This window comes from Panthera pardus, unplaced genomic scaffold (assembly GCF_024362965.1).
Source record: "Panthera pardus isolate Hobbes unplaced genomic scaffold, ASM2436296v1 HiC_scaffold_3, whole genome shotgun sequence".
Classification (NCBI taxonomy): Eukaryota; Metazoa; Chordata; class Mammalia; order Carnivora; family Felidae; genus Panthera; species Panthera pardus.
In genome coordinates this window covers 1,270,515-1,279,623 of record NW_026526876.1, presented here as the reverse complement: position 1 = coordinate 1,279,623, position 9,109 = coordinate 1,270,515, and the positions used below count along the sequence as shown (strand labels likewise).

General features: G+C 58.5%; 1 protein-coding gene across 1 annotated transcript in view; it reads right to left on the bottom strand.

Moving 5' to 3' along the window:
• Positions 1-476: 476 nt before the first annotated feature.
• Positions 477-9,109, bottom strand: part of LOC128774269 (collagen alpha-2(I) chain-like) — a 69,150-nt gene continuing 60,517 nt past the window's right edge. The window contains exons 6-7 of the mRNA XM_053893039.1: positions 7,390-7,476; positions 477-629 (exon numbers count right to left, since the gene is read on the bottom strand). Coding sequence (XP_053749014.1) covers positions 477-629; positions 7,390-7,476 — 240 coding nt within the window. The remainder of the gene's footprint in view (positions 630-7,389; positions 7,477-9,109) is intronic.

Here is a 9,109-nt window from a genome sequence, read left to right as displayed (position 1 = left end):
TGTGTGTGAGAAATAATGAAGGGGTCCCTCGATAAACACATATGGCACTCTGGGGGAGGCTACAGTTTTTGCCCCAGGAGCCCCTGTACTTGAGAGGAGGCAGTGACAGCCACGGGCACCCAGGGGGTGGTGGGAGCTCTTGACCAGAAGTCCACAGAGGGCCAGAGGCAGGCCAGGTGGCAGCAGGTGGGTGGAAATCCGGCAGAGAACGGTGGTGGTTTGTCCGAAACCCCTTACGACAGGGGTCCTGGGCTTAGCCCACGATCTCCACCCTCCTGCCCAGCGCCAGGGACAGCCTCGCGGCTTCCCTCGTCCTGGGTCGGCTGCCCGCCTCTCTCTGAAAGGAGACGCATGAACAGATGTTTCCTTGAATCAGGAAAATAACGTTGGCTCCCAGATGGGCTGCGTCTCGGAAGCGCGTCCTCTCCCTCCCTCCCTTTGTGACAAGGTCTTTCTTTCTGGGGAGCAGCTGAGCGTCAGAGAGTGGTGGGTGGCGGTGGTGGCACACCAGCGGGGCATCTGCCGGCTCGGTCATCACCCGCGTCCCTGGAGGAGGACTTGGAAGGCACAAAGGCCTCCGCCCGCTGCTGTTTGCAACGCGGGTCGGCCAGGTGCTGGTGGAGGGCATTCTGCCCGGAAAGGGGGAATGGAGGCCTGATGGGCAGGCGCGCCCGGAGCTGAGAGCGGACCCCGGCCGGAGAGGAAGGCCACGCAGGCCCAGCCACCCCACGTCGCGCCCGCCCACGTCAGGAGCCGCACACCGTCCATTCCCGGTCCTCGCCCCAGACCCCGCCCCCTCCGCCCGCGTCCAATCGCCGCCGGCACAGCCGCTCCCACCCCCACCGCCGAGCCCGTCTCCCCCCTCTGGCCACGTCCCGGCCACCAGCGCTGCTCCGCAGCGCCCCGGACCACCGCACAAGCCTCCCGGGGGGCTCCCTGACCCTCTCACCCTCCTGCAAGCCGTGCTCGAGGGAGACCGTTTTCAAACACACACACCGGGCCAGGTCACTTCCCAGCTTAAAAGCCTTCAGTGGCTCCTATTACTTACAGAGCACAGCAGAAACTCCGGCCCAGGGGTTCGGGGCCCCGCGCCACCCGCCCTCCAGCACACACACGCTGCGCGCCGCGGCCAGGCTCTCACGGGTGGCTTCGCACGGAGGGGCTGACCCTGGCGGTCCTGCCGGGATCCCAAAGCCCGCGCGTCCCAAACCACCTCCCTCTCCCCGACCCGAATGCCTTTCCTGCTCCCCTCTCCTCTCCACCTAAACACTTACCAGCGTTTGTGCAGGCCCAGTTTAAACCCCACGGGTCCTGTCAAGCCCTTCCCGACTCCCCCTCCCGACCCTGCCACCCACGGTTAACCCCTTCCTTTGTGCACCCCCTCTTGCCTCATCTTACAGCAGGCTCCCCGTCACAGGGTAATTGATCAGTTTCCTGTCAGCCTCCCCGGCAGGACCCAGAGCGCCCCCTAAAGGCAGAGCCCGGGTCTGAGTCGTCTCTAAACGCTCAGAGTTCCACACACAGTAGGTGCTCAATGAAGAATTAAGCGTGTGTGTGTGTGTGTGTGTGTGTGTGTGTCTGTGTGTGTGTGTGTGTGCGCGCGCACAAATGCGTGCTCCCCCTCCCTCGAATCCAAAGGTCCACATTAGACTAGGAAAGTAATGACTTCCAAGGAAGCCTCTGTGCAGAGAAGCTCTGACCTATTATGTTATGTACCTCCAACGTTTCTTCTCTATTTACAACGATCATCTCTCTCCTTTTGTAATTAAAAAGTGATTTTGAAGCAAAACCACAGCAAGGAGACTTAGGGGAAACCTCCTGGTACGGACCCTGTTCTGTGCAGGGGCTTGCCTCCTTGGCTGCTAACACTCATGGCCACCCTGGGTGTGCCAAGATGATGTGGTCCACTTTACGGACCAGCCAACAGAGGCTCAGGGCAGGGAAGGTCATCCAGGGCAGATGAGCTGGTATTTGAACCATGGGGAACCTGAAACCCACGATACCCCAGGCTGCAGCTGGGTCTCCCCCAGACAAGTCGGCTGTCAGTGAGAAAGTGGGGCCGATCCTGGCAGTCCCACAGGGACCCCAAAATCAGCATATACACAAGTGCCACGATTCACAAAGTCACTTGTGTCTGTAAGCAAAGTCTGTTAAGCATTCACCACGTGCAAAGGACAGTGCAGGAGACACAAAGGTGACCTATCTCACTGCCCAAACCAGAATCTTAGGAAGCAACACCTCCTGCTGGTGCCCTCACCAGTACTCAATTCGGTCTCCCTTCCCCTCCCTACCCTGGGCCCATCAGCTCTCCCACTGCCAAAAGAACCAGGCCCTGGCCAGCCTAAAAGATGTCCTTGATATTGCTGCACACTTATATTGGTTCCCAGTCCCGGCTGGCATACAGCAGTACCTGAGGGGTTTATTATAGTTCCAATTCCTGGCCGCCCCCAGGGACTGTAATTCAGGCAGGCCCAAGGATGCTATGCTGGGCATTTCTGAGTGTCTCTTCCCAAGTGACCAAGCAGATGAGCCCCACGCTGCTCCCATGTCTGTGGGCGGAAGCACAGGGGCCTGGTGCCTGGGAGCTGGATGTGGGGCAGGGGCAGGGGGCTGCCTCCGTGCCTTCACGCTGAGGTCAGCCCCAGAAAGAATGCTGTGTGTGAGATCTGCTGTCCTGCATGCCCTGGCATTTCCAGTGGCATAAATCAGTCTGACAGTGCCCAGGTGTCAGCAGTGATGAGCTGCTGGGGGAGTGGGGGGCAGGGGCAGCTGGGCTCAGGGGCCTCCTCACCCCTCCGGAACCGTGGGGTCCCTGGCACACAGAAGGGGTACAAGAAACGTTTGGGGGCATGGAACAGATTCCTTCCAAATCACAAAGGCTACCGCTTATCAAATGCCCGCCTGTGGTAAGTATTCTGCCTACATGAGCTTGTTTAAAACTGGGACTGGAATGAAGGTATTTGTAACAGCAAAAGGAAGCCGTCCCTGTGTCCACCCTGCAGAGACAAGGCACTTCCAAAAGTACCTCCTGCGTGTTTCCTTTGGCCCAGGTTGAAGAGTGGGCAGGGGACGACTAAGGAGCCCCACGGCGCCCCAGAACAGTGTGTGTGAAAGGGTCCCCTGGAGGAAACCCCCAAACTGGACCTAAGGCACAGAATTCCCAGTGACAGGAGGAAGGGGTAAAGGATGAGGCCCCTGCCCTTGACTCTGGGGACTCAGGCACAGAGCTGTGGGGATAGAAACTTCCAACTTTACACACTTCTGTTTTGTCTTTAAAAAAAAAAAAAAAAAAAGATTAGAGGATTTTTGGCGAAGTTTGCAGTAAATTCAGGGCCAGGGTTTGGGGGTGGGGGCAGGGAGTGGTGCAGGGTTGGTACCCTCCTGCCAGATAGGTTATTTCAGACTGGGGAGCATGGCTTCGTGCACGCGCTCATGCATCCATTCATTCGACAAAGATCCAACACTCTGAGCATCCTGCCGGCTACCCCAGGCCCCAGCTATAGGAATTCGTGCTTTCATTCACGCCACAAATATTTATTAAGCGTCTGCTATGAGTCTTGGGGCCTTGGTGGTGAGCCTGGAACCATAGCTTGAGGCCTGGCTGGGGGTGGACAGCCCAGGGCAGGCCGGGCAGGGCAAAGCCACGGGGCACTCCCTGCCGTCTGCCCCAATGTCCCTGCCCCTTGGGCCCTGTACAGCGTCACCGGTGGTCACAGGAGCCCACCCCCTATCCCTGAGCCGGCAGGCACCCAAGACGGGAATTATGGTCTCTACAAGAGATACTGACATGAAACTGGTTACTGCCTTTTCAGCAAACGTAATTCCTTTTTATTAGAAAATTAAAGGGTAGGACCAGCTTGCCAAAAGCCAAAAGAGCTGAAATGTGCTTTCCTAAGATATGCAGCGTCTGATAAAACGGATTTGCTCGTCTCTCTCCTTTTCCACCAACATCTCCCCTTGGCCCGTCTCTCCTCCATTCACGCCCCTTCTACTGGCACCGAAGCAATGGCCGTGAGCTTGGCCTCGGCCAGCAGGCCTATCACCTGGGAAGGGATGTGGGGAGCGTGCCTTTGTTTCCTGGCACAGGACAGGAACCAGGTGCTCCCGCTGAGCCCCACTCCCTGGGTTTCAGCCTTTTTAGAATTACCTTGGGGATTCTCTAGCTTTCCTGAGATGCAAAGGCTGCCCTTGGCTTCTGGTAAGCTGAGGGTAGCATGAGGGAAAGGCAGGAACAATAAAAGATTGGGCTCCCGAGAAACAAGCTCATCCATCTGGAGACCCAGGAGCAGGCGGCTCCAGACGGAGCAGCGGAGGGAGGCGGGCAGGGCAGGGCGCCGAGGAGAGGACAGTCCCTCCGCTGCCACACAAAAAGCAACTATTCAAAACCACCCAGGGAGTTCTCTCTTATTGAAAAGTCCTTGATTCTTCCCTTTCTGCTGCAGAACTCATGAACAAGGGCCCCGTCTTATTAATGGGGTGATGGAGGGGCCTGGGAGGGAGGGTCCTCCTGCGCAGGAAGGTGGCCGAGCCCGCCCCACGAGTCATTAGAGCTGGTAACTAAGGTAACTCCAGAATCGGATTTTCTTCCCACTAATCTCTTTTTCTCTTTCCCTTTCTCCTTTTTTTCTCTGCTTCCTGGTTTGGAGGGAACCTCAGACGGTGGGGGGGGGGGGGGAAGATGGGATTGACACGTGTGAGTGCATCTGAGTGTGTGCGCGCGCCCGGGTGAGTGTGTGTGCGTGCGTGTGCATGCGGAATACTAAAATGACAACCCCGCTCTCGATGCTCTAGCGGGTGGGGAGAAGTCTCATCTCAGGTGTGCCCCATCCTTGAGCACATGCCCCCCACCCCCTCCCTGGTCTCCCTCTCTCCCTGTTCAAGGGCAAATCCATTTCCTTCACTCCCTCCTTGAGTAACAAAAGGCCAGACGGAGTTCCCTTTCACCTGCTCTGATTGAAGCCTCCGCTTTGGCATGTCTAGTAGAGGCCGCTTTGTTCTGGGCAAAATCAAGACAGGGTCTGCCCTGGAGGCCTGACAGGGTGGGCGAAGGGGTGGGGGGCAGAAGTAAATACAAAAAATAGCACTGTCCCACAGGCCTGTGATGCTTGGACCTCTCCGCCCGGGAGCTGTGGTTGGCGGAAGCCAGTTCAAATCCTAGCCGTGTGGCCTGGTGTTAAGTTCTTTTACTCTCAACCCATAGGAAGCCCCTGATCCAGTGTCAGGTCTCTCCCCACACTGGCCATCTCCAGGCTGAGAGCGGACGCGCCACTCTTCCAATTCGGTAGATGTGACGCATCGGGGGGGACAGTGATCCCAATCCTCCAGGGACAGCCGTGTTAGGGAGAAGGCACAGCGCTGGCCGCCGGGGCCCAGGGTTTCTGTGGGCGGAGAAGGAGCTGGGAGGCCCTGAGCACGGGACTGCAAAGGTCCGCATCTGCGTGTCTGCGTACCTCCTTCCCTCCTAAACGTGGCGGTCCCGAAGGATCTCCCAAGGTTCTGGGTGGGTCCTGGAGCGGCACAGGGTCTGACCCATGGAGGTGAGCGATCCCCATATCCTCTGGGAAGCCAGCTGTGGAGGGCTGCAGCTTCAGGAAGCTTCCTGCTTCCCCCCAGTGGGAAGAGGGAGTTGTTTGCACCGGTGAGGTGAGTCATGTCAGCTCTGCTGGCTCTGTGCGTGTGGGGGAGGGGCTGCCCTCTCTCTGGACCCGAGGTGACAAGGTCAGCCCAGCAGCCGACTGACGAGCTGGACTGGCGCCTGGGACCCACCCCGGGCGGCCTCTGGGGCGCCCCCACTGCTCCGGTCCCCCCAGGCCCCCACTGCCAGGAGGACCAAGCCCAGCTCCTGGCAGGTGGCGGCTCAAGGCCTCAAAATTCGCACGCAGAGGGGCAAGGGAAGCCAGTGTGGCAGTAGGAGGTCAGGGGAAAAGGCAGGTATTGGAATATGTCTGGAGCAGAGCCAGAACAGAGGTCCCCAAGCTCTGCGGGCGGAGGGGGCCACAGCCCAGATGAGCAGCAGGCATCCCGCAGCTGGGCCAAGCTCAGGTTCCAATGCCACAGGCCCCCAACGCCTGCTGCCAGGTCGTCTCCCTGCACCCTCATCCCTCCCCATCTCCCCCTGTGTCTGTCCTGCCCACCCCCCCCCCCCCCCGCCCTCTAAGCAAATGGGCCACTCGTGGGCACTGCCTTCTTCAGCCCCCTTTCTCAGCTGCTGGAGCTGACCTGTCCCTTCCATCCAGCTCCCTCTGTCCCTCTTGTCCTCGGAGGCCAGTGGTAGCCCGCTCCCCACTGAAGATGGGCTGTGAGCTTCTGCGACCCAGGGGTCAGGCAAGCTGCAGTGACATGGCCTTGCTGAGCAGAGCTCTTCCCTCAGTGGGTTTTCCAGGAGCTCTTAATGGATGATGTGTGATGCCCTGTGTGTGTGTGTGTGTGTGTGTGTGTGTGTGTGTGTGTGAGAGAGAGAGAGAGAGAGAGAGCGAGTGCCGTGTGCACGGAGGAGGCAGCCATCTCCTGCTCTCTGTCCCCACCCTGTCCTGACTCCCAAAGGCCTTAGTCTCCCTAGTCACAAAACCTGCCCACCCAGGGGCAGAGAAGGCCCCAGGCCGGGAGCTCCCCGACGGACATTTCTGGGTGCCGGGAAAACACCCTCCCGGTAACAACCATGATGACAGCTGCTGCCATTCCCTGAGCTCCTACTACCTGCGGGGGGCTGGCCTGGGCCTGCTCAGGCTTAGGCACATTTATTAATAACAACAGCGCGAAGAACAGCCTGTGCTTCCAGTGTTCGTTGAGCACCTGGCAGGCATTTCAGCCCTGAAAACTCCCACGAAGCTGACCACAAACCCCATTTCCCAGTTGGGGAAGACTGAGACCCTGAGGGCAAGCACCAGGGGCTGGGGGTGGGGTGGGGAGGGTGACCACAGTTGCTCCCTTGTGATGGGAACACTGGCCTGAGTCTGGGCAGTTGTGGGGTAGAAGCTGCTGGGAGCCTCTGCATTTAGCCTGAGCCCCTCACAGCCGCCTCTCAGAAGCTCAGGAGGGGTGGGCTCTTGGCCTGTCTGGAGCCCATGGCTTTTCCTGGCTGGCCCCTAGAGTCCTCCGTTTCCACCAGCAGACAAGCCTCAGGCCCTGTGGGGTGGCAGGGACCACCCAGGTAGACAGAGAGGGAGAGGGAGAAAGGGAGGAGGGTAGGGGGAGAGAGAGAGAGAGAGAGGAAAAGAGAGAGAGGGAAAGAGAGGGTGTGTGTGTGTGTCTGTGTGTGTGTGTGTGTGTGTGGTGACCCAGCGCCCAGCCCGGATGCTCCGCCCAGCCTGACCGCAGCTGGGAAAACAGCCTCCTCAGCTGCCCCCACCAGCCACAGCCCACCCCACCCCACCAGGCCAGCTGCCTCACCCAGCCCTGAACCAGGAACTGGGCCTCTGCCGCCATCATGGCCTGCTCAGCCGGAGTCACAGCCCCCCAGGCCACCCCCTCAGATCCCTGCCAGATCCGGGAGGAGGCAGGGGCGCCCCTGGAAGCCCACTCCCTCCTGCTACCCTGGCTCAGAACCCCCCAGCGTGGCTGCCCCCAATTGTACACCTGCCTCAGGCCAGCCGCCCTCCGCCCCTCGACCTTCGCCCAAACCGTCAGGTGAAAGGGTCAGCTTTTTAACTGCAGTGTGGCCGTAACTAACCCTAACCCTCATCTCCCTGAGCTGCGGCCCTCCACCCCATCCCCTACACCAGCGTTTGGGGCATGGAGGCTGGCACTGGGGGCAGGGAAGGGGGCTCCCCACCCTCCCCCACCTCACACTTCTGAGGCAGGATCACTGAGGCTGAAATTTCAATTAAGGAAGAGAAATAATTACTCCGGGGCTCCAGGCCGGCTCAAGTGCTGACAGGCCTCAATAGCCGCTTCCTGGGAGTCGGGGCTGGGGCGGGGGGTGGGGGAGGTAGCCTGGCACCCCAACGGTCAGCCTGGGCCTGAGCAGGGAGGGACCTGGACCTTCACCAGTGTTCAGCCTTGTACCCCTCTTTCCCTTCTGCTGAAGCAAGGCCAACCTCAGGGCTGCTCCAAGGTAGGGGGGTGGTGGGGATATTGGCTCCAGAGAGGGTGGAGGCTTCTGGCAGAGGGGGCTGGGGAGTAAGCCTCAGATGGCTCCAAAGAAATGGAATTAAATTAAATTTAACCATTCAGTCACTGCCTGTTCCTGCAGTGAGCCTGGAGACTGCCAGGGCCCCACCAGGATCGGGGTGGGGACCCCAAGAACAGAACTGAGAGGGTTCTAGCCTCCCTTGGGGGAGGATTCCAGCACAAGCCTGAGGGAGGGGGTGGCTCTGGAAAGGTCCCCAGAAGGGCTGCTCTGCCACTCACAGGAGGAGTGGGCTTGGGCAAGGGCCTCCCCTCTGGACCTCAGGCCCATCCTCCTGCACAGGTAGGGGGGCGTTCCTGCCCACCCCCCCCCCACCCCCAGGAGACCCTCTCCCATTTACTACTCCAAGAGGCAAACAGCCAGCTTTAGCAACGGCCCTCTCGTCTCCAGAAAACACCATCTCCAGAAATATCCCATCTTTGATCCTTTTCTGAGAATGACACATTTCCTCTCCAGAAACGCTTGGTTTGAATCCAGAAATTCTCAGCTCCAGAACATTCCATCTCCAGAATGTTCCATCTCCAGAAACGTTCCATCTGATCTCCAGAAATCCTCTCTCATCTTCAAATATAATCCGTCTCCATAAATGCCAGTGCTCTCTATAAAGGCTCCATCTTAGCTCCGAGAATGTTCCACTTCCAGAAATATCACATCCCATCTCTAGAGATGTTCCATTTCAGCTCCAAAAATACCTCAAATCCAGAAATGCCCTATTTTATTCCCAGAAATACTCCTGCATCATCTTCAAAAACACTCCATTTCCAGAGGTACTACAGTTGATCTCTAGAAATAGTCCATTTCCAGAAATGTTTCATCTCTAGCAATGTTTGGAATCCAGAAAGGCTTTATCTTTACTCCAGAAAACGCCCTCCCCTATCTCCAGAAATGTTCAGACTTCGTTTCTCAAAATGCCCCCATTTCATCCTCACACCTGTCCCTCCTCCAGAAATGCTTTCCATCTTATTTCTAGAAACGTCCTCA